At 49.4% G+C, this 24,209-nt stretch overlaps 1 protein-coding gene across 15 annotated transcripts in view; it reads right to left on the reverse strand.

Moving 5' to 3' along the window:
• The window catches only part of Kidins220 (kinase D interacting substrate 220), a 71,738-nt gene extending 49,101 nt beyond the window's left edge, over nt 1–22,637 (reverse strand). For 10 of the 15 annotated variants that reach the window (XM_023562950.2, XM_023562951.2, XM_013147239.3 and 7 more), the window contains exons 1-11: nt 22,466–22,637; nt 16,460–16,603; nt 14,093–14,191; nt 13,165–13,263; nt 9,163–9,261; nt 8,307–8,408; nt 7,043–7,141; nt 6,013–6,210; nt 4,385–4,483; nt 3,137–3,235; nt 1,640–1,738 (exon numbers count right to left, since the gene is read on the reverse strand). In XM_023562950.2, coding sequence (XP_023418718.1) covers nt 1,640–1,738; nt 3,137–3,235; nt 4,385–4,483; nt 6,013–6,210; nt 7,043–7,141; nt 8,307–8,408; nt 9,163–9,261; nt 13,165–13,263; nt 14,093–14,191; nt 16,460–16,567 — 1,101 coding nt within the window. In that variant the 5' untranslated portion in view covers nt 16,568–16,603; nt 22,466–22,637. The remainder of the gene's footprint in view (nt 1–1,639; nt 1,739–3,136; nt 3,236–4,384; nt 4,484–6,012; nt 6,211–7,042; nt 7,142–8,306; nt 8,409–9,162; nt 9,262–13,164; nt 13,264–14,092; nt 14,192–16,459; nt 16,604–22,465) is intronic. The other 5 variants (XM_023562949.2, XM_023562948.2, XM_003464941.5 and 2 more) reach the window with 1 other exon arrangement.
• Nucleotides 22,638–24,209: the final 1,572 nt, after the last annotated feature.

The following is a 24,209-nucleotide window of genomic DNA, read 5'->3' on the forward strand; positions in this document are numbered from 1 at the left end:
GTCAGTCTCCTCTCTCCCCTAGCTGGACCCTCTGGTCTCATCAGCATCCACACACAGCACTGAGAAAAACTAACACTGCAGACAGACCTCTCCTATCTGCAGAAGGTGTGCTTCTGCTTATTACTTCCTGAGCTGCGCTTCTCTTGAAGAGGACCAGCGACCAAAACTTAACAAGCTAGAGTTCTTGGCATCAGTGGCCCAACTCTCTGTTTGAATCTAGGGTGGGGGGACTCCCCAGCTGGCTTTTTCTTCTTCTTTCCTAGGTGCCTTCCTCTCTGGAGCCTTCCCCAGCCCTGTTGCCTGCTTGCCTTGTGTGTGGCACTCTGGGGGAAAGGAAGTTGAAGAGGACACTCCTGACCTGATACAGCATCCTGTAAGAGCATGAGGCTGGACAACAAGCAGTGACAAAAACATCCACAAGGTGACACACGCCACACAAGAGTTAATGTCGTCTCACTGCCATCTGTCCCCACACTGCGGACCTCAGCCGCACCCCAAGAAGTGGGGCTCGCACCCCAAGTCCTCATCCCCATCCCAGATGGCCCCTCGCCGCCCATCATCCAGCAGCCACAGCCTTCTGTGGTCTTAGCACTCGCCCAAATCAACGCATGGGCACCAGAGTTTACTGTCTGCCCCTCACCTCTTGGCGTCCTCCTCACCCTGAGCCTGTGAGAAGGCAAATTAAAGTGAAAGCATTTCCCCAGATACACAGTCTCAAAGGACAGGGGAAACAACACCTGCTGGGCTGCAGCGGGCAACCACTTGAGTGCTAGGAAAGCCAACTTCACATGTAAATTTATTCTTATGAGTAAATTCTCTTGTCTTCCTGATTTTTAACACTAAAGTTTCCTTTTTTACACACGGTATTGTAGCAATTCAGAAGTAAAATGAATGGGGTCTTTTGTTTTGTTTTTATTTAGTATACAGGGAACTGAACCCAGAACCTTGCACTTGCCAGGCAGGCGCTGTGCCGCTGAGCCACATCCCCGGTGCTGTTCTGTTTTGTTTGTTTTTTGTCTTTTTCGTTTTTATCGGTACCAGGGATCAAACTCATAACCACACATTTGCAAGGAAAGCGCCTATGCCGCTGAGCTAAATCCCCAGCCCCTTGCTGTTTTGTTTTTAAAGCCAGCATTACTTGGTGGGACAGAAAGCTGACACACTGGTCCTGCGGTCCTTGTTCCGCTGCCTAGAGAAGCACAGAAGGATAAATGCTAACTTCACAAACCAGGAAAGCCCAAGGCACACATACATGGGAGATTTAAAGCTCTCTCGTCCCTACATCCATCTTTCCTGGGCCAAAATCAATCTGAAGTAGAGAGATCTGAGTCTGCTTAGAATGAGAGCTAAAACCAGGGCTCACATCTACACAAAGAAAGCATCAAATAATGTTGGGGCTAATTTTATTAGGAAACCAAGAAAGCTGTCTAAAGGGTTGGCAGAGGCGCAGCAGGAAAACTCTGCTCCACCCATAGCCACCATCTGTCCCTCCAAGGGCACTTCCAGGCCCTCTGTATGGGTTCTGCCCCAAGGATGCTCCTTGCAGGGTACTCAAGGGCAGACCCCCATGCCACTCTGAGCCATCCTGGGAACCCCTTCCAGCACACTGCAGGGACAAGGTGCTCCCAGTGGACCCTACCTTATCCACGGCAGACACCTTCGCCCCTTTGTCCAGCAGCAGCTCCACTACTTCGATGTTCCTCATCTTGGTGGCCTTTATCAGCGGGGTTTCACCATCCTGTGGCACAGGTGAGAAATATAACTGGCTCTGTTTCCCCGTGCCTTATGTCACACAAAAGCACTCATTGAGCCATTGCTCAGGCTGGGAAGGGTCACCATTTATAGTGTCTTCAAGAAAACACAGTTCACAGATGAAGAAGAACGTGTCCTCCCTTGCACATGCCTCTCACTGCATGTAAGTAACTCTTCCTCCCTGGCTGGACACAGAATGCCCCACTGACCTCAAGCAGCACTCCAGAGATGGCCCCATGGAGCTCAGGGCCAAGGCAACACCCAGGCAGACCAACACCTGTAAACCGAAGGCCCTGCCCCTGCAAGCAGCAGGGAAACCATGCAATGCTGTCATTTGCCTCGGGAAAGCCTCACCAGAGCTCAGGACGTCCTCCCAATGGAAGAAGGGGAAGTAAGAGGCCACCCGGCCTGACCTTCCTGAGTTAGGAAAGCTGCCCACCATCACAGCATGACATGGGGCCAAGAGAAGCAGAACAACAAGATGGTCAATGTGCCACCTGGGAGCCAGCAGGTGTCCCAGGAAGGCTGCTGCCCTCGGGCACTGTAGGACCACCTTCAGAGGCTTCTAGAGCCAGAGGCAGGGAAGGAGAAGACATGGGCAGCATGAGGATGTGTGGTGCCCACGCCCTGACTCCCCTGGAGATGTGCTGCCGATGCTGCTGATAAAAACAGGAACTGAAAAAACAAGCTGCTCCAGGCCCACAGACAAAACAGGCTGGACTCATGGACAACCCCTCATTGGCTTTAAGACTTCCGGCCATTTCGGTCCAGGGTTCCAAACGCATCTCTCATGGGAAACTACTACCCATGGGCTCGGTATCGTCCCTGGGCCCTAATAAGTCCTGTGCCCATCACATGGTTAGAGGAACATAGACTGAGCTGACTGGCATGCAGAATCAATAACCATCTGCGATGGTCTTTTAAACGAATCTGGGGGAAAAATCCACCAGGGTCCTCTTTTCCCTGAGAGCTAAAGCCAGGGATCCCTAAGCTCCGCTCCCAACCCTTTTCCAAAAATGCATTTCTTTTTCAATTTTGAGGCAGGGTGTCACTAAACTGCCCAGGCTGGCTTCAAACTGGCAATCTTCCTGCTTCAACCTCTGAAGCTACCAAAATTACAGGTGTGTGCCCCAAAACCAGCCTTCTCACTATTTATGAACAGCTGGTGGTCTACTGTCTGAAAAGTATTTAACTAACAAGTTACACAGTCTTTTGCTATGAATACACAGCTCCCGAAAGGATAAAAAGCTGCTGCTCGACTGAACCCAGAGCATCATCAGTCAAATCTATGGAGCTCTAGAGCCAACGGCAGGTACCAGAACTACAAGCAGCGCGGGGACTCAGCATGGCGCTGGCACTTGCAGGACAGGGATGTCACATGTACCTTTGTGCAGATCTCAGTGTCAGGGTTGCACTGTAGGATGTCTCTCACCATGGTCGCATTCCCCTTTTCCACAGCCCAGTACAAAGCAGTCTTATTGTCCTGTGTGATTAAACAATCAGTTGCGTAAGACCCCAGGTTAAACATGAATGAGACACCATTAGCATTTCTGCCTGAAGCTAGTCCAACAAGTAGCATGGTGGGAAGTAATGTTCATCTTTATGCTACTTGGAACTTATTTTTAAGAAATTTATTTCTGAAAAAACCCTGGAAGACCTAACAGTGCTTGACTGCAGGGAGCAAGCCCACAGGATATAGTAAGGAGTCACACTACAGGGAGGAGTCAGCATTCAGGAAAAACCCTGGCTCCAGAAGAACCCTGGACAAGGCGTCCATGCATTCGGACTCGTGGACCTCTGCGCCTAAGCAGCAAACGGATTGCCCAGTGTCACTAAGGCTACCACACAGAGCACACTTCACCGACACCAGGTGAGGGGGCACTGTCCCCTATGTCCAGCTCTGCACACCCTGTGCCTGCACTGGCTGAGTAACATGGATCCCTCAGCATCCTGTCTCGTCCCCCAAGGATCAATACACAGACCTGAGAAGCAGAGCTGGAGTGCAGCAGAGAAAACTGACAGAAGCAGGGAAATAGCACTGACAAGAGATGGACACACAGGAGATGGACAGAAGTCTGAAGCAGGTGATCTAAAAGCCATCTTTAGCCTACATATGGTTTTAACCCAAAAGGCAATGACTTCTGCTGGCGCCAGGTGACTCATGGGCCACAGTTTAGATGAGTGGGGTCCTACTCCGAAACACGGACACCGCCCAGCTTTCTGGCATGGCCTCCACTGCCCTTGCTGTCTCTCTTCCTGTGCCCAGTTCTCCTAATGTCACCATACCGGAACAGCCTCCTTCCTTCCAGCGGTCAGGAGCGACAGTGTCCCCTCACTCTGCCTACTTCTACCTTCCTGGGAAGGCCTTCTTCTTTAACACTCTCTCCCCACCCCGAGACTCCTACACTGGAACCTTTCAACAGTCAGTTAATCAGTCAATCATATACCATCCTGCAGCCTCGCTTTTTATGTTTACATAAAAGTATAAAAATAAACATAACTAAAACCACCCAGATTACAATACATGTTCTTAAAGAGAAGAGTCTCATATTAATTTTCCTTTAACATTATGTACAGGTTTTGTTAATCTGACTCAAAAATGATTTTGGGGGGTAATCTGGGTGGCACGTACCTGTCCTCGGATGTCAATATCAGCATACTTTTGGAGAAGTGCACGAACGATTTCAACATGCCCACCTCTGACGGCGCCAATCAACACAGTATCGCCACTCTGAAAAAACAAAAGCCAAGGTCCACAGATGTGAGAGCAAATGGGCATGGCCTCAGAGTCTAGCGTATTCATTTATCAACAGCAGATGGGATCTGAGTATTTTCTATAAAAGGAGTATCTCCAAATTAGAAAAACAAACATGTAACTTCACTAATACCTGACGTTATCAGTCCTCAGAGTAAGGGACTACAGACTCCTCAAGACGAGAAGTCCTGAGGCCCCACAATACAGTTTAGAGACCAAACACCCAGGATCTACACCCTCTGAAGACCATCTCTGGCTCAGATGTAAACTAGACACAATGACGCTGTGGCTGTCAAGGCACCCAACAAGCACCAATGTCCTTTGGGCTAAGGTCCCACAACCAAAGCCCCTGATTCCCACAGACAGAGGCGGCATCCACAGCACTGAGGTTCCACAGGCCCTGCACCCCAGGACACAGCCCCACCAGTGTGGCCCAGGCCTCATCCTCCAGCAGTATCCCCCAGGGACACGTACTCCTCATCCCATCTCCCATGACCTCAAGGGCTACTCTGCCAGCGGGTACAAATATCTTATGACTCACTGCAGAGTCACACCTCAGGGACAAGCAGGCCACTGCACAGTGGGTCAGGAGGCCAAGGGCCTGTTCCTGAAGACCCAGAGCAGGCGCCTGCAGGCCGTGTTAGCACCACAAAGCCCAGGTAAGCACCTGCCGCAGGGAGGCTGTGTCACTGCACATGGCAGTCAGGCAGCATTCCAGGCTCTGGGCAACCGGACAGGAAGGGCCTGGCTCCGGGTGAAGTCACAGCCTAGCAGGGAAAAACTACACACAGTGCACTAAAACCAGACAGGAAGAACAGGATGACTTGATGAAAAGGGACTGGTCAGCTGAAGGCTGACCCAAGGCAGCAGATGGGAGTCAGGAGATGGAAAGCACAGAGGCCTGGCGGGGAAACCAGTGCCCTGCAAAGGCACAGGGAGGGAAGGTGCTGGCAGGGCAGATACCGGAGCATGGGATGCACCTGTCTTGGGGCAGCAGTGCAGAGAAGGGGGAAACTGCATCCAGGCCGAGGGGGAGCCCGGGTGAGGTTTTCCACTTCCAGGAGAACTGTGGGAGTAGGGTGGGAACACAAGGGGCAATGAGCATGCCGAGGACGCCAGGACAGAGGCTGAGCTCGGAACCTGAGGGCAGCATCAGCTGAGATCCTGCCACAAAATAAAGAGTAAAAGGGCTGCCACCGAGTGGAAGTGGGGGGACATCTGCTCCCTTGGCTTGTCACATGGACCCTCCATGGAAGTGGACAGCTCAGTGAGCCCTTGGAAGGTCACTGGGCTGAGAGAAGGAACTTGGACATCTACAGAGGCCAAAGGGGGAAGGTGGTGGCGGAGCCCAACATGAGTGACACTGGCTGGGAAGGACACCCGTGGGAGCACAGTGAGGACAGGCGACCGCATTGCATCCAGCCTCAGGGTGCACGAGGATGTGGCCTGGACAGAGCAAGGGCGGTTGTCACATCCAAGACCCTGACAGATGGTAGCAGACCTACCCGGTCCGGGATGTTCACATAGGTACCCGCATCCAGCAGGTCCTGCACGATTTCCGTGTGGCCCTCCTTCGAGGCGATCATCAGGGCCGTGTTCCCATCCTTGTCAGTCAGGTTCACATTTGGGTTCCGCTTCAGGATCTCCTTGACAGACTGTGTGTAACCGCCCTTCACGGCCACAATGAGTGCAGTCATGGAGTTCTGAAAAAAAAAGCCCAATGAGCTGGGCAGTCTAGAAAACATGCAGTCCACACTGCCACTGGAAAACGGACACCTTCACATAGGTTACTCCTGACAGCACAGTGACAAGGAGCCAACTTTCATTTTCTGAAGGTACACTGATTCCTGAGTCACGGGACTAGGAGGAAGTTTAGTTCTCTAAATGACAATATGAAGCTGGACTTGTTAAAATCAAGACTCAGGCGCGACTGTGGCTCAGCGGCCTAGCGCCTACCTGGCACACGGAGGCCATGAGTTCAACTCCTGGTACGAAAACAAAAGCAAATAAAAAAAATTTCTTGTATTTTTAAACATTTACTAGACAGAAAAAAATGAAATAAAATAAAATATGGTCCAGAAACATCAAAAAGTTGTAAAGTTTTTAAAAGTATTTTCATAGAGCATAAAAACTTTTTTCCACAATTAAAGTTTAAAATTATTTGACCAGAAAAGCCTTCCAAACAACCTATATTAGAATTAACAACATTTGTCTTTATACTTTTACTCTCCTGAAACTCAACACGTATTAGTGCTAAAGCCTTAAACACATACACTTACTGTTTTTCATAATAGGGTACACTTAGGGAAACAGATGTGCTTGTTTATTCTTAGTACTGCTTAGAGACTGGATAGAAATTTCCCCAGGCAAACACTAAAGTTCAAATATGGTCTCTGTTAAAAACAAAGCAGTTCTCTCCCCCAGTACTCGGGATGGCACTGGCAAACCCTTCCCAGCTCCCAATGACAACGGCCACCATGGAGCACGTGGTGCCAGGGGTTCACCACCCTGGCCTGGGGCGTGACGGGTACTCACTGCGCCTTCTTGGTCCACGTCAGCTCCCATGGCTAATAGATGCTTCACACACTCCAGATGGCCTTTCCGGGCAGCCCAAACCAAAGGCGTGGTTCCATACTGACCAAAGGAAAACACACATGGTCAGATCAATGTTTATTTACACTACTTACAATTCTAACCATAGATAATAAACCCCATTTCTCTCCTTGCTTCCCCTGAATGGATGGTTAATCACTCATCCCTCTGCTACATGTCTATAATCAGGGACATGGCTGCTCTCACAGCGCTCACCAACTGTTTGCTATGCTGTGTTCTGCTTGTTTGCTTGCTACAGTCCTAGGAACTAAACCTGGGCCTTTGATCTGAGCTGCATGCTTTACCTTTGCAACCATTTTTTATCTGAGACAGGGTCACACTAAATGGTGAAATTGCCCATGCTGCACTGAAACTTGCAACTCTCTTGTCTCGGCCTCACAAAATGCTGAGATTACAGGTGTGTGCCTGTTTGACTACAAGGCCATTAACCCAAGGATGGCTAATGGAAATGATGGAAGCACAAAATGATCAAAAAGGAAAATAAAAAAAAGACATTTCTGTCTTCATGGCACAAACACTGCATGGTGAGCAGGCATCAACAACCTCACTGAGAGGCCCTGAGTTGCAGGCTCTCCACCCCAAGGGGAGGAAGCACTGAGTGCGACGTCACCCTGCTGTGACACTCAAGTGAGTCTCAAGAGTAAACAGGAGCTCAGTGGTTGAGGTGGCAAGGACACAGCAGTGGGCACAGAGAAACAGCATGTGGACAGGAGGTACCCTGCAGTGTCCACAGCACAGAGCCTCGGCAGCAAGCAGGAAGCTGATCTGGGAAGAAACAGCAGCGTGAGATGGGCTCTAGGATCCTGAGCTCCACAGGAGAGTGAACCAAACCGTTACTGAGGAAGCCGTGCAGAGCAGGCCACAAGACAAGCGTGAGGAAGGTCCGCTACGACAGAGAGCTCCCCAGGAGAAGTCCGGGATGCCCTCATCCCTACCCGGCCACTCAGGAACCATGGCAGGGCCAGGTAAGGGCTCTGTCTGTGACAGAAGTATCGATACACACTGTACTAATATTCGAAAACACAGTGCTATCATCCCAGCACATGGGAAGCTGAGGCAGGAGGATCGCTGTAAATTCAAGGCCAGCCTGAACTATACAGTGAGACCCTGTCTCAAAAACACAAAAATGTCACACTAAGCACATTCCCAGGACCAAGGGGAATGCAGGTAGCCCCTGCTGACTCACCTTGTCCGAGCAGTTGACTTTGGCTCCATTCTGCAGCAAGAGATGCACTATGTCCGCGTGGCCTCTGCCGGCCGCCCAGATGATCGGGTAAACGCTGTACTGCTGGCATGGAGGGGGCAGGAGGGAGGAGGGAGATGGAAGAAGAGGGAGAAAACCTGTGAGGTAGATGTCTGCAGTGCATGCTTGCTAAGGAAAGTGCCAGCAGGTGTAAAAGAAGAGGTTTTTTTAATCAAGTTACTGCCCTTTCTCCAATTTAAAAACACAACTGGCACCTGAGACATGCCTATCTCAGCCCCATGTGGTAAACATGCTCCTTCTCACAGCACTGGGGCAGGGAAGGTGACTGTCCAGGTGGGGCAGGGCTCAGGGAGGCCTGCGGAGCTAAGGGAGTGCAACTGTCCACAGCACGGCATGCATAGAGATGGCACAACCACCAGGCAAGACGGCTTAGGGTCCCAAGGCCTCTTCCGGGAGCACACAGTCATAACCAACGCCCAAGCTCCAACGGTGCCCTGTGAGTGACGGATGAGGAGAACCAAAGCCAGCTAACAAGCTCCACCCCTGTCCCACGCACTCAGATGCGTGGGTCACTGCAAGGCAGGCCAGCTGAGGGCACTGCTGCTGGACCCACAGCACTCGAGTTACTGTATTCTTCTCTGAGGACAAAGATGTTAGTGTAGGAGCTGTTTTCTAAACAAAAATGTCAGGATTCAGGTGTAGGTCCAGCATGGGTACTCTGTGCTAAGTGGCTTCTGGGGTTGGTCTGGGCATCCATCTCTTAGAAGTTGGCCACCACTGGCCTGAAGCACTCCTTCAGAAAGCACAGCACCTGGTTCGCACCTCCATTCATGCTTACCAGACCAGTGACGCTCGGGTTAGCCCCATGAGACAGCAGTAGCTCCACGACATCGGTGCGGCCTTTGTAGCAGGCCCACATGAGCGCGGTCCACCCGCCCTGGCGCAAAGAGAGAGAGCAAACTGGGTCACCATGAGCAGGAGAACACCACAGAGTTCCTTCTACGAGTATCTTTACCAAAGCCATCATTTCCCCACGGTGATAGTATGTAGTTTTAAATTCCCCAAGTCCCCAGAGAAGTAGACACTAGAACATACAATCAATCAAATCTCTTACATCCACCAATAATTCAGCCTTGTACTGTATTACAAAAGCTAAAACAGAATGTTGCTGTTGGACTCTAAAAATTTCTAAAACTTCTGGCTATTTAAAACCTTGTTTCCAGAAACTTTCCAGGTCCCTAGCTGTCCTCTTTCTCCTTTGCCTTTAGACTTCATTCCCGGAGGGATTCCAACAAATTCAGGTAACCCCTGAATTTAAATATTTAAGTACTTTCTGTATTCAAATACTTCCTTTGGACTCAGCAAGTCATGGGCAGCGAGATAACACACTGTTCCTAAGCTTCCAGAGTAGTGTTCTCTTCAGCTACAATGCAATTCAACAAAACAGGCTGGGTAACCAAAGCTTACTCAGGACTCAAGTGTTCTGTTCACTTTCTAAAATTAGTATTTGGACCAACTCACATTTGGTTCTGAGACTATAAATCACTTAATTCTTCTAATCCTGTTTCAACATCATTAAAAAAGGATTTTAAAAAAAATGCTTATCCGGGGCTGAGGATTTAGCTCAGTGGCATAAGCACCTGCCCTGCAAGCAGGCGGTCATGAGTTCAATCCCCGGTACCAATAAAAAAAAAAAAAAAAGCATATAAAAAAAAATGCTTATCCTAATCTGGGAAAGTCAAAACTACAGAGAAAGAAAATAGATCAGTGGCAGCCATGATAGGGCAGACAGCTGAGGGTTGGATCACAAAGGACATCACAAGGGGACACCAACGTGGTGGAGCCAGGGCAGGCCACACAGCATTGTTTAGGGGTCACATCGATGCACTACACCTCAGGAAACTATACCATAGGAGAATGTTTCTAAAAAACCACCACACTGTGGATGGGTAGATGGATAGATGATGGGTCAACAGATAAATGGATAGGTGGACAGAGGGATAATGGATGGACAGATGGATAGATGGATGACAGATGGACGGATGGATGGACAGATGGATGATGGATAATGGATGGGTAGATAGACAGATGGAAAGATGGATTTTTGAGTGGAGAGGTGGATGATGGGCAGACAATGGGTGGGTAAATGAACAGATGGATGATGGGTAAATGAATGATAAGATGGGTGAATGATGGACAAACAGATGGACAGATGGATGATGGGTAGGTGGATAAAGAGATCAGAGTTAACATCAGCCAGTACACATGCTGGTGTCACATGCTCCTGCACTGAGCTCTGCAGTGTCCTCAAGAACAAAGCACAGCCTCGACTTCATCACGGGAAACATGAGACAAGTCCAAACAAAGGGACATTCTAAAGATACCAGAGAAGGACTCTCCAAAACTCACAAGGTCATGAAGAAATTTATTTAGGTCAATTACAGACCTGGCCATTTAGTCAATTCATGACTTACACGAATGTTTTAACCTGTGAAATGTCCACCCAGAACATCTTACATACCACGCCTCACTTTAAATTTTAATACTCTCCAAGAAAGTTACCTGTGAGATAAAATGTTAATCTCAAGGAAACAACACCTAAATCCACTCAGTAAGAAGACTGAGAAGGCTTAGTTGGAAGCAGCTTCATAATTCCTGAACTCCCAGACTGGCACTGGGTGCAGACTCCTCAACAGGTGTCCTGGACACCAGCATTGCTCCTCTCCTCTCCCTCCCTGCTCAGGCTGCTGGCCTCCACCTTCCCGCAGCCCACAGCTGCTCTGACCCCAAGTCCTGTGAGGTTCAGTGCAGTGCTATTATAAGACAGAGTCCTCAGTTTTCCTGACTTCTGCCATTTTAAAACCAAGCAGAGGATTTTAGATCCTTTGTGAACACTGTTCTGAAGAAACAGGAGGAAGAGGGAAAGTAAGTTTAAGACATAATTTTCTAAAAATCCTACCAAGTTTTTACAGATCTGCCAATGCAGACCTCAAAGTTTCTTCCTCCCTTGCTGATGGACAAAGAAAATAGAGGAAGAAGACTCTGGAAGAGGCAAGCCTGAGCTCACATCCTCTCCGGGTACCTAACAGCTAGTGACTTCAGACGTTCACCTGCAGCCTCAAGTTCCTTAACTGTGCTGAGAATCAAACTGACCCTGAGTGTGTGGACTTGTACAATGGAGTCGATTAAATGACATGGGGCCCATCTATGGAGGACCCAGAGGCAGTTGGGCACACAGTCAAAACCCATGTTATTTACTCAAATGACAATGGGCACAAGGCCTCTAGTAAGACTCAGAGACCACCCGGCTCCCTGCATGCCCCTGCCCCTGAGGTTCCACCCAGCTCCCGCCAGTGTTAACTCCTCCCCTGCAGTTCTGTGCAGTACATCTGAAACTTCTCCTTGGACACAGGCACAATCTTATTGCGGTGACAAAAGCCCTGAGATAAACAACTTTTTGGAAGGACAGGCTGACTCTGGCTCATGGCTTCAGAGGTCTCAGGCTATGGTCACCTCGCACCACTACCACTGAGTCACAGGAAGAACCATGGCAAAAAGGGCCATCCACCTCCTGACACCCAAGGGACATGGAAGGGAGAAGGGGCAGGTCCCCAGCCCCTTCCAGGATATGGCCAGTCTCTGGGCACTCCCTCTCCAGTATCTTACCTCCAAACTACAGCAGGGTGTTCTCATGCCAAGAAGCACAGCACCCCCTCGCTGCACACTGAAGCCCAGGGTTACCGAGGTGAACCTCTGGGGGACACACTGCTGAGTGCGAGACGGGGGAACACTGTCGTTGCTTAAGGACTCAGACTGACTGTACTAAAGGCACTACCAGCCAACCAACACCCACTGCAAACACCAAGGCAGTCATTGCTTCTTCTCTTTGGCCACTGGGACTCACTTCTGAAAAGCCAAGACACTGTCCAGGACCAGCCTGACTGATCCTTCTCCTCACCCTCACGCCTTAACCAGCACCACCATCGAGCAGAGTGCAGTGCTAACGAAGGGTCACGTCTTGTTCAAAGTGTACCGCATACCAATGGCAGGCTGGCGCAGAGTTATATTTACACTGAGATCTACAGAGCAACTCTGAAAATCATTACCCTTGGCAAAAACACTTTTAAATCTACAGGACATCATTCTTAAAAGTCCTACCTAAAGGACACAATTTTCACAAAAGTACTAAAACACTAATATACTAAAAAATAATGAGCTGTTTTTAAAGGACATTTCAGAATTTTAAGCTGAATTAAACTGAAAATGATGACTAGGAACAGTTTAAAAGGGTATTATGAGACCTGGGGTTAAGACTACAAAGAGTTGGGGCTGGGGATTTAGCTCAGTGGCATAAGCACCTGCCTTGCAAGCAAGCAGTCGTGAGTTCGATTCCTGGTTACCGATAAAAAGGAAAAAGACAAAAAAAAAAAAAAACACTACAAAGAGTTGTTTCAATGTTCTACCTCAAATCCTAAAAAACACAATAATATCCTTTTATTTTCCAAATCCATTTTATTTATTTTACTTCAAGGATAAAAAGAAAAGAAGAGGAAGAGGAGAAATCTAAAACAAAATTTCAAAATTCATCAATCAGGGGGCAACAATACATTACACACTGTCATCTCCAAATCATTCACCCAGAGCACAAGACACCTGCATTCAACTGTCCAAACAACATGGGCACAAATCTTCCTCTTCAGTGAGCTCAGAGAAATCACTCGTGTAACTATCTTAACTATTTTTATACACATATACACATGAACCCAGAAGCCTGCACAAGACCTGTGGCTGCTAATAAGCGCCAGGCCAAGTGGACTCAAATGAGGAACCCCATACAAACCATGTCGCGGTGCTCCACGTTCACCCCACACCTGAGCAGCTCCTCGACAATGTGCACATGTCCTTCCTTGGAAGCTGAGATAAGCGCTGTCCAGTTATCCTTGAAGACACACAAAGGGCAGGCTTCAGAACCAAAGGCCATAGTTCAAAGGGAGGAAAAAAATCAACCTGAGCTGACGTACCAATTGATCACACTGGATGGACACGATCTGAGCTGCTGAAACTAACCCGGAAGCCCTCTGCAGCACTTCCTGCTACTGAATCGCTAGCACAATGCAGGAGTGGTAAAGGAGTGGCTTCGTAGCTGCTCCTTCCGTTCCTGCACTGCTACTCACACACTGTGCTTGGGTGGAGAGAAGAGGCTTCTGCCCCACAGCTAACCCTGCAGCCGGCAGTCCTGACTGTACTCTGACGTTAGAGACCTTGGAATCAGACCTGAGAGCAGAGGCACATGGACTCCACAGGGTGAGCTCAGAAAGTTTGTGACAAAGGACAGAACTATCCTCTTTCATTTTATAAATGAAAGGTACAAGAATCCTGTTTTAACTTTCATTTATGAGAGTAACGTAATTCAAATGATCATTAATTTAAAGTGGCTGTGTAGCCCACAAAGCAACTCCATGAAAGCAGACAAGCGAGGAAACACACCCTCTGAACTGTGACTCTCCTTCAGCAGTGGAGCGTTGTCCTCCGTGCCATGATGGGCACTGAGAATTAGGGTAAGTTACCAACAGGTGTCCCCAGAACCATGCACCTGCGCCCTCACTGCTCACAGCACCTGGTTCACGGGAGCACATGGACACAGGCGACAGCATGCAAGGCCAGGAAAGGTAACACACTCATCAGTTACTCTTGAATCTCTCCTCAGAAGCACAGCAGTGGACCTCGGAAGGAGAAAGGGGACACGCAGGGATGCACTGGGCACGCACCAGGTCCTCCAGGTTGCAGTTGGCACCACTCTTGATCAACTCCTTCACTATCTCCAGGTTGCCCTGCTCAGCGGCGATCATCAGCGGCGTCTGCCCACACTGCGGAGCAGAGGGGACTCAGGGGCCCAGCCTGACAATGCACCCCATCCAAAACCAATGCAGGAGTCCCAGCTCCAAAAAGGGGGCTGGCCCCTCCTCTCCTCCTCACTGCCTGTCCCCCACGGGACACCTTCGCCCCACCAGGACATCAGCGGGAATATCCTTGCCATGTACCAACCCTGGCCTGAACGTGCTGGCTTCCAGAGCCTCATGACAGGAGGATGTGCGGCAGCTGCCAGCCTGTGGGCCTCGGAGACACATGCAGCCAGGTCAGGGCAGGCCTGGTAGAAGGCAGGCACCCACAGAGCTGCCAGAAGCCCAACCAGAAGTTTCTAGCTTCCTATTTCTACTTATTTTGGGGGGGGAGATGTTTGAGATGTGGTCTCTCTGTGGAGCCCAGGCTGGCCTTGGCCTCATAGTGATCCTCCTGCCCTAGCCTCCTGATTCCTGGGATTGTAGGCATGTGCCACCATGCCAGGCCCAGAATAGTATTTTTAAACTAACACATTTTGTTACCCTCAATATGCGAATAAAATATCTTACATGAAGGTAATTTCATTTATAAAAATTCTTCTCTATTCACGATCACTGAAAGGTGTGATGTTAACTAACCAAAAATACATTAAACAAAGAAACATTAAGGGGCTGGGGATTTAGCTCAGTGGCATAAGCACCTGCCTTGCAAGCAGGCAGTCGTGAGTTCGATCCCTGGTACCGATAAAAAGGAAAATAGACAAAAAAAAAAAAAAAAAAAGAAACATTAGAAATACACACAGTATTAAAACTGAGCATTAATATTAGGTGGATTTGATCTTGACACCATAAAGGTGGGAAAGCGTAAACACATGACAGTGTGAAAGTAAAACAAGCAGGGTTAAAATCTGAGTTTTACCAGGGTAGGCAAGGAGACACATGCCTTTAATCTCAGCACTCAGGAGGCTGAGGCAGGAGGATCACTGAGATTTCAAGTCCAGCCTGGGATCCATAGTAAGTTCAAGGCCAGCCAGACCTACACAAGGAGACCTTGTCTGGAAAAAAACAAAAAGCCCGGCACGGTGGCACACCTATAATCCCAGCACTTGAGAGGCTGAGGCAGGAGGATCACTGCTAATTCAAGCCAGTCTGGACTATATAGGGAAATCCTGTCTCAAAAAACAAAAAAATCAACAAACCAACCAAAAAGAAAACACTTAAGACTACCCAACTGCACATTTAAAAAACATAAAAGTATTTAAAATGGTAAATTTCATTTTATGTGCTTTTTTACCATAATAAACATCTCTCAACAAAACTCTTTAACTGCCAGGCACAGTGGTACATGCCTGTAACCCCAGCTATTCAAGAGGCTGATGCAGGAAGATTACAAGTTCAAGGTCAGCCTGGGCAACTGAGTGAGACCCTGTCTCAGAATAAAAAGACAGAGCTGGAGACATAGCTCAGGGGCAGCACTTGCTGGCACATGGAAGGTCCTGGGTTCGATCCCAGTACCACAAAAAGATTTTACCCATCTACACGCAGCACACATATGGGCACACACTTGCACCTACGTGCCAATACACACAGATGGACAGGCAGGTGTAAGATACCACTGCTCGCCCATCGTATCTGCTGGCAAAAAAAAAAAAAAAATCACACTGCACTGGAAATACGATGCTAAGGTCCCGGACCATTTTACTTCCTTTGAAACACATCTGCGGAGTCCATCTGCCCACTAAGTGGCCAGCTATCTGCTTTCTGTTGTCACAGTGTCTGGAGTTCCTGCAGGTCCTGACTGGTAATCTGTGGCCTGCGGGCTGTGTCCCCTGCTACAGCCAGTTTCTGGTGCAGTGAGGAGCTCTGCATTCCCCAGAGCCCATCTGTCCCTTCCTGCCATTAATTCCTGTGCTATTCAGGAAGTCTCTACCCTGTGACTTGAATTATTTCCCTTACACTTTCTTCAAAGAGTTACCAAGGTTTAGGTCTTCCCTCTAGGTTTCTGATCGGTTTTAATTGGAGAAGATATCTTAAAAGTCTTAGTGTTGCCTGGCTTATCTATTTATAGGATGACTGCCTCCTAGAGGCTCCCTAGATCCCTAGAAACATTTCAGTTTTCTAGAATGCACATTCTATCAAGGATCTAGAGGCCCACCTGAAATTGCAAGTTCGATGGTCAGTCATCTGATGAGGGGTGAGACCACTCATTTATCCTTACTCCCCCAGCCACACAGTGCAGTGCCTTATACGGACAGGACAGTTGACAAACACTTGTGTTTAGAAACTGGGTCTTACCTCATTTCTCTCATCGACATCTTTGCACTTTTCGAGGAGAGCTTTCAGAGCAGGAATGTTTTCCTCCTCCACATAGTTTATCACACTCTGTGATATCAGAACTGACATTTTCGCAGAAAGTTGTAATTATCTTTATTGCAATACCTATTAAAATAGAGGAAATGTACATCATCTGTGGTTAGAAAAGAGCTAACTCACTACTAAGCATATCCCCAGTCCCAATCCTTGGTGCTGGCATTCGGCAGACATGATGCTGACGGAACAGGTTTTTCCCCAAGATGCAGCTCACTCTGAACTCAACACAACCCGGGCCTGGACCCAGGCCATTCCGAATACTCTTCATCACCCTGAGTGTGAAGCAAGCCCCTGCTCCCCGTGCTGCCTCCAGGCTGACGCTCTACAGCACCCACACTCTGCTTTGGGGCTCCACACTTTGGAAGCATCCGTGACCTCCTGCTTCCTCTCACGGCCTGCCTACCAATAAATCCACCTGTCTCAGCCTGCAGAGCGCATCTCACCTGCGCTAGTCCTACACTCACAACGCCCTAGCACAAGCCCCTGCCCTCTTCCTGCCACCCAGAGCCCAGGAAGGATGCTGCGATCAGACACAGTGGCATAGCTGTAAGGGGGACAGAGGAGCCCAATATCTGGGATATCTTCCCCCATGATATCTTCCTCAAGTGGCCACCATCCTCCCCCAGGACTCACAGCTGTGCACACACCTGGACAGAGACAGCAAGCACCACAGCCAACTCTCCTCGTCCCCGGTACTCAAGGCTGGACCAGGGCCTGGGGAGCAGGGACCAGGGACAGAAAGCACCTGACCCTGAGTGGCGGGTCCTGGCCTCAGTGCTCTAGAGGGAGCAGAGAGAGTTTCTGGGGAAGCACCCTCAGACAGCATCCTTCTGTGACCATGACATGGGACAAAGGCGAGACCACTCTGGACTCCCTCTGAACACTGACCGACCACGAAGCACCCAACAGTTCCCCATCCAGGCTAACGGGATGATCGCTGCTTTTCCAGGGATACCTGCAGCCTTGCTCCTGCCTGCCTTCTAAGAGTTAAAACATCCAGTTCCAGAGTCACCCCAGAGCCTGGAGCACTGAAGCAAGGCCTACCTCCTCGGGCTGCTCCACCCCAGCTTGGGGTCCACCCTCACAGTGCCCACTGCTGACAGACCAGACCTCATGGTGCTCCGTGGGTACCCTGGACAGGAGGAGCCCACGGCTTGCTGGTGTGTAGTTACCTACATAAGCATCCACACACCAGAGAAAAGGGGTGCTTGCACCCGCAGAGCAGGACCTACAGCACATTACCACAGCAAGGATGACAAGCACAGTATGGTCTGTGTGACAGTACAGCCCCCACGTGTGACAGGGTGGATGCAGGAACACAATGGGGGAAGAGAGGGGTATAGTGCTCTCTGCTAGAACCATTCTTCCTAACATGCAGGGCTGCAGCAAGGAGGTGACACACTTGGCCTCCATGCACATGTGCACTGCTATGCCTGACTCAGCACCTCAGGAAGCACTTTACTAAGATAGAAAAAAAGACACAGACACTTCATCATAGGAAGAAAAATGTGCAGCTGGGCGTGGTGGCACATACCTGCAATCCCAGTACTCTGGGAGGCTGAGGCAGAAGGGTCCCAAGTTTAAGCTCAATCTGGGCAATTTAGTGTCTGTTGAGTAAGACCTGTCTCAAAAAATAAAAAAGACTGGAAAGGTAGCTCAGGGGGAGGCTCTGGGTTCCATTCCCAGGACCACAGAAGAAAACACAAAGGCTCTTTGTATGAGTAGCTCTGGGTAGGAGGTAGAAGCCTGCACCCCCGGGACCAGACTGGGTTGGTGAGGCCCCTTTGCACTTGCTGTGATGTCACCCAGAGCAGGCTTCTTGCCTGACTTCCTCCATTTCCCCACCCCAAAATACCTACGCAGTTACACACAGAGGCCTAGCACAGGAGCTTGAGAAACCCAGCACTAATCCTGGGATCTGATGGCACAGCAGAATATTAGAATTTCCCAAGTGCCCTTCCGCTAGCTCCCCTAACCCATCTGTCTTCATCACAGGACCCATTCTGTTTCCTTCCAGCACCTTCCTAAGCTTGTTCTGTCTAGCAGCTGTCCCACTATGACACAGATCATGGCACTTGAAGGGCAAGCACTATGTCCTTCTGTTCCACACCAAGCAGCCAGCACTGCCACCATCCCTGGCCCACGGAAGACACTGTACCCCTTAACTCACTCCATCATGGCAGCTTCTAACAGAGCGCAACGCTCCTTCACCCTCTCGCTCAACAGCAAAGCCTGGCCTGATGCTGGCCTGATATGAGCTTTTACAAGGCACCGATGGTCAACAGCAGGAGCTACAGGGAGCTCATCTCTGGGGTCTGTGAACAAATTTAACAGCACAACAACAGCAACAGCTCACTCTTCTGGCATATTCAAAATGTCTTCTAAAAAGGGTCTGGGGGTCAGCACCTTCTCATCCCCACTGAGAAACCCAGCCACAACGGCCCTGGTACTCTGCCTCTCGAATCCAATAACATGGAAGCCAGGTGCAACACAGCATGTCCTGCTTGTGGCCTCCTGCAGGGGCCAATCCAACCCCCTTCTTCTCCCACGAACATTCCCAGTGAGTGGCCCAAGCACAATCCCCAGACCCGTCCCAGGGCCAGCACTCAAGCCTGGTGGCAGCCCTAGCTCTCCACATCTGCCCAGGGACTCTCCCAAAGTGGGAGTCTCCAAACCCCGCCTGCTGCCCCCCTGCTCAAAACCAAATCCTGACTCTTCGCAATGGCTGACAGCAAAGAGGCCAGGCCCTGCTGACCACTCAGCCCTCTCCACCTCCCATCCCCTCTCTGCCCCACACAAATGTCATCTGAGCACCCCATCCTTCCTCCACGGAAGCCCTGCTCCGTTCCTCTCAATGGCGCTTAGCACCACTAAACTTTAATTTCACAGCTGATGAATCCAAGTGCGGCGTAAGAGAGTTCACTGTGCTATTCTTGTGCATCTTCCGTAAGTTAAAAATTAAAATAAAAATTGCATCCCAGCTTGGGTGAGGACCTCCAGCTGCTCTGCCACTGCCTGACCTGCTGCCCAAGACAGAGGAGGGGTCAACGGATCCCAGGGGAAGGAAGTCAAAGGGCAGGTTCCACCCGTCTGCGAATTAATGCCTGCGGCACTGCCATGGTCTGGATTGCAAAGGTCCACCAAAGGCTTATGGGTTCAGAGGCTGGGGAAGAATCAAGCTCTCAGGATGAGCAGGCTAGCTGGAGCTGGCAGGTCACTGGGGCTGATCTGGGAGGGGATACTCTTGTCCCTGACTCTCTCCTCCCTCCCCTTCTCTTCTCTCTGCTTCCTGAATACCGTGCAGCTCCTGCTTTCCTTCTTCCTCACCCTCCACCATCACAGTTCTGCTTTGGAGCAGCAGATCATAGACTGAAGCCCCTGAAACTACGAGCCAGAACACATCATGTCTTCCTTTCAGTTGTTTACGTGAAGTACTCCCTGACAGTGACGAATGGTCTAGAACACTGCATCGCTATACACAGGAGCCAGGCCAGCCTGTAGCAGACTATTATAGAGTACCCTCCACGGGCTCAGTTCACAAAAGAGCCTTCCATGACAACAGAATTCACATGTCACTCTAGCTCCCAAGACATTTTATAGCTATGCTTTTAAATCTCCAGTAGTTCTGTAGAATAAGTACTATGTTCATTTTACAAAGGACAAAATAGGTTTGCACACCTAAGTAACCTATCTAACAGCATGCAAAAGCAAACGCTGCAGCAAGGTGATAAACCTGAGCTATCACTGAAGGAAGAACAGTGCTAGAGGAACCCAAAGTGCTCTGAGTTCAGAAAAGAAGCTACCACCCTGGCTATGATGGCACAGAAGGGTCACTTGTGCAGACCTGAAGGAATACGTGAGGTAGGAAACGAGCCAGGGCATGCCAAGCAGAAGCCTCAACACAGATGCGGAACGCTGACCACTGACCGTTGATTGCTGACCTGGTGGCTGCCTCCTACCCGGTGCCCAGGAGATAGTGAGTAACAGGAAGGAGCCACACAGGTGCGAAGTGTGACTTACGGTGGGTTCACCTGTGACTTCTCCAAGTATTCAGGCTCAGGCCTCTGCCCCACCACAGCCCTGCCCTCTCAACCACCACTTTCTCTGCTGTCACCGACACACACAGGACCTGTCCACATGTTGCACAAAAAGACAAGCAGGTAAATCTGGAACCGGAATTAAAACCGCGGCTGAGCCAGCCACTGTGGGCCGTGTGTAAAACAGTGCGGTTCTGCAGTCAGCAGAGAGCAAATCCAACAGAGACAGAGAACGTAAGTCCTCTCAAGAGACACAAGCAGTATGGCCTGGCAGCGTGGGGCTGCTGAGGACTCCAGCTGCTCATCTAGTCCTCTGAGTCTCCTCTCAACTGAGGTCTCTGTTTCTTGATTTCTCAGCCCTCTACTGCAAGTCATGAGGGGAGAAACCCTCTGTAGCAAAAAGAGGGAGAGGGAGGTGGTGCGCTCAGACACAAACTTATCTCCTCGAGGTGTTTGCCACCAGACTGGGCAAACACAAACAACCAGAACTCCAGGCGCCAATCACAGGCCCACCGAAGAGGACGCAGGGAATGGGAATAGAGAAGAAATGGAAAATATCATTACTTTGGACAGCACAGAATCCCTAGCATTTGAGCTTTTGGATCCACCAAAATCTCCAGAAGACATTCTGGATGAAACCAGTTTTAAAAATCATGTGACTAAAAGAAAAAAGGTCACAGATGACCACAAGCCACACCCATATGACTAGACACCTTGCTGTCACTAACGAGACATAGGCAGGAGGAAGAGCCAGGTTTCTCTGATGCTTATGCCCACTCCCTGCCCTCACCAAGGCTGCAGGAGCACTGTCCTGGGGTGGCTGACCCAAGAAGAAGGTGAAGTGCTGGGAAAAAGCAGGGCTGGAGAAACCCTCCCCATATTAGAAAAGATAAATCTGGAAAGACCCGTACAAATAGACCCTCAAACTAGTGCCTCCAAATGGTTTGCAAAACCGGTCAAGTACTGGACACTTCCCCTCCCCAGAAAACCCTGTTCGGTAGAAAGTGACGTTTCAACAAGCACCGCAAACAAACACCACAAAAGATTAAGTGCACACTAGCAAGCTAGAGAACAAAGAACACACCTTGCCGCAGTTCCCACACACACACCCAAAAAAAACCTCTGCTCCGCACGAAAACCCCCCACAGGTGCTTAAAAAAATACCTGCTAATTTCTGGTCTTCGCTGTTGTCAAATTTGGGCAGAACCTAGAACATCAGACTCATGCCAAGGAGCAACTCAAGCCACACCCCAGGCGGAACAATTACCACTGGTGACCGTAGGTAGCGAAAAAACCTGCATTAACAAGCGCCTCTAGGGCGCGAAGAGTCCATAAATAGTGTTTAATAAGAAAATATTCTTCACCACTTAAGCCTCTCGCGATGGCCAAACAACTTAAAAGAATAAAAACTACAACGTGGCTGGCTGCCAGAGCAGCCCGGGCAGCAGAGGTCCCCAGTTCGCTGGGGTTCTCCGGCGCAGTGCTGAATTAAAAGTCCGCCCAAGACAATGCAGCAATGGTGCGCGGGGGAGAATACAGTAACACCCCGCCACAGGAGGGATGCGGCCCCAGTGACGGGATTCTCCAGGAGGTAGGGGCGAGGGAGCCGAAGCCACTGCACCAGCGTCCTTCGCTCCGACCCGCCGCCCTGAGGACAGCGAAGTCTGGCCAAAGACACGCCGAATCCCGGACCTTCCGGAGCCCGGACAGCGCCGACTCCTCCCGAGAACACGACTCGATCGCCCGGGGTGCCCGAGCAGCCCTCATGGACGCCATAGCCCCCTGACTCCCGACCCCCGACCTTGCCCAGCCGGCTCGCCCCGAGACCCCACCTCACCCGCGCCCTCGCCTCCTCCCATCACCCGCGGACCCCTGCGGCCGCCTTCACTCTCACCGTCTCACAAACAACCGCCTCCAGGACGGCGCCTCAACGCGGTGGAACCCGGCGGCAGCACCGTGGGCGGTGTCAGGGGACTGGCGCAGCGGAGCAGGCGGCGAGCAAGGTGCCCTCCCCACTGCCGGCGGCCATTTTCCTGCGCAGAAGCGACTGACCGGTGACGTGAGGGCGGGGTGGGCGGGGCGGCTCCAAGGAGGCCGCTGCGTGAGTGTGCGCGTGCACGTGCGCGTGCTTTACTGAGGTTTGAGCCCCGCCAGAGCCTCCGTGCTGGGCTACCTCCTCTGCCTGTCTGGCTTCAATTTGGGGCCAGGGCTGTTCCTTAAATTTCTAAATTGCTCATGCTGGGCTCAAACTCAGCTCTCCAGAGCTTCTGTAAATGAGGGGAAGAGCGGTTGAAAGGGAGGAGAACTGCGAGATGCGTCATGTACAGGTTCACATTCCCTATGAGGAATGTGTATCTAAAATGTGCCCCCTCTAAACTCAAAGGTTTGATAACACAGAGCAAATAGACAGATTCCTAGAAGCATATGAAGTACCAAAGCTAGGGCAAGAAAATGTAAAACTACTGAATAACCCAATTTCTATTAATGAAATTGAAAATGTAATTAAGTCCTTACCTACAAAGAAGAGCCCAGGCCCAGACAGATTTACTGCAGAATTCTGCAAGAAATACAAAGACCTAATGCCAACACTCCTCAAACTCTTCAATGAAATTGAAAGGGAAGCAATCCTTCCTAAATCGTTCCTAGAAGTAAATATTACTCTAGTACCAAAACGTGAGAAAGACCCAACTGAAAAAGAGAACTACAGACCAATCTCCCTAAAGAACACAAATGCAAAAATCCTCAATAAAATATTAGCAAATAGGATGCAGCAAATCATCAAGAAGATCATACACCATGACCAAGTGGGATTCATCCCAGGCATGCAGGGATGGTTCAACATACGTAAATCAATAAATGTAATCCACCATATCAATAGAGCCAAAAGTAAGAATCACATGATCATTTCTATAGATGCAGAAAAAGCTTTTGATAAGGTCCAACATTCATTTATAAGAACCCTGTAGAAAATTGGAATAGATGGTCTTTACCTCAATATAATAAAGGCCATCTATGACAAACCAACAGCCAGTATCATACTAAATGGCCAAAAATTGAAGGCCTTTACTTTAAAATCAGGCACAAGACCAGGATATCCCTTATCACCGCTCCTATTTAATATAGTGCTGGAAATACTAGCCAGAGCAATTAGACAAGAGAGAAATAAAAGGGGTAAAGATAGGAAAAGAGGAAGTTAAATTATTTGAGGATGACATGATACTCTACATAGAAGACCCCCAAAACTCCATTAAAAGACTCCTAGATATAATAAATAAATTTAGCAATATGGCTGGATACAAAATCAATAGCATTCCTACTACATACTAACAACAAAATCACAGAGAGAGAAATAAGAGAAGCCACATCCTTCACACTAGCAATCAAAAAAAATGAAATATTTAGGAATTACTCTCACAAAAGAAGTGAAAGACCTATATAAGGAAAATTATAATACACTGAAAAATGAAATTGAAGGTGATCTCAGAAAATGGAAAGACGTCCCTTGCTCATGGATAGGAAGAATAAATATTGTGAAAATGGCCATTCTCCCAAAACTGTTATACAGATTCAATACAATCCCATAAGTGCCTGCCTTGCAAGCAGGCAGTCGTGAGTTCGATCCCTGGTACTGATAAAAA

The sequence above is a fragment of the Cavia porcellus genome, unplaced genomic scaffold (assembly GCF_034190915.1).
Source record: "Cavia porcellus strain 051 isolate PalLab524CR breed Dunkin Hartley unplaced genomic scaffold, mCavPor4.1 scaffold_8, whole genome shotgun sequence".
Taxonomy (NCBI): Eukaryota; Metazoa; Chordata; class Mammalia; order Rodentia; family Caviidae; genus Cavia; species Cavia porcellus.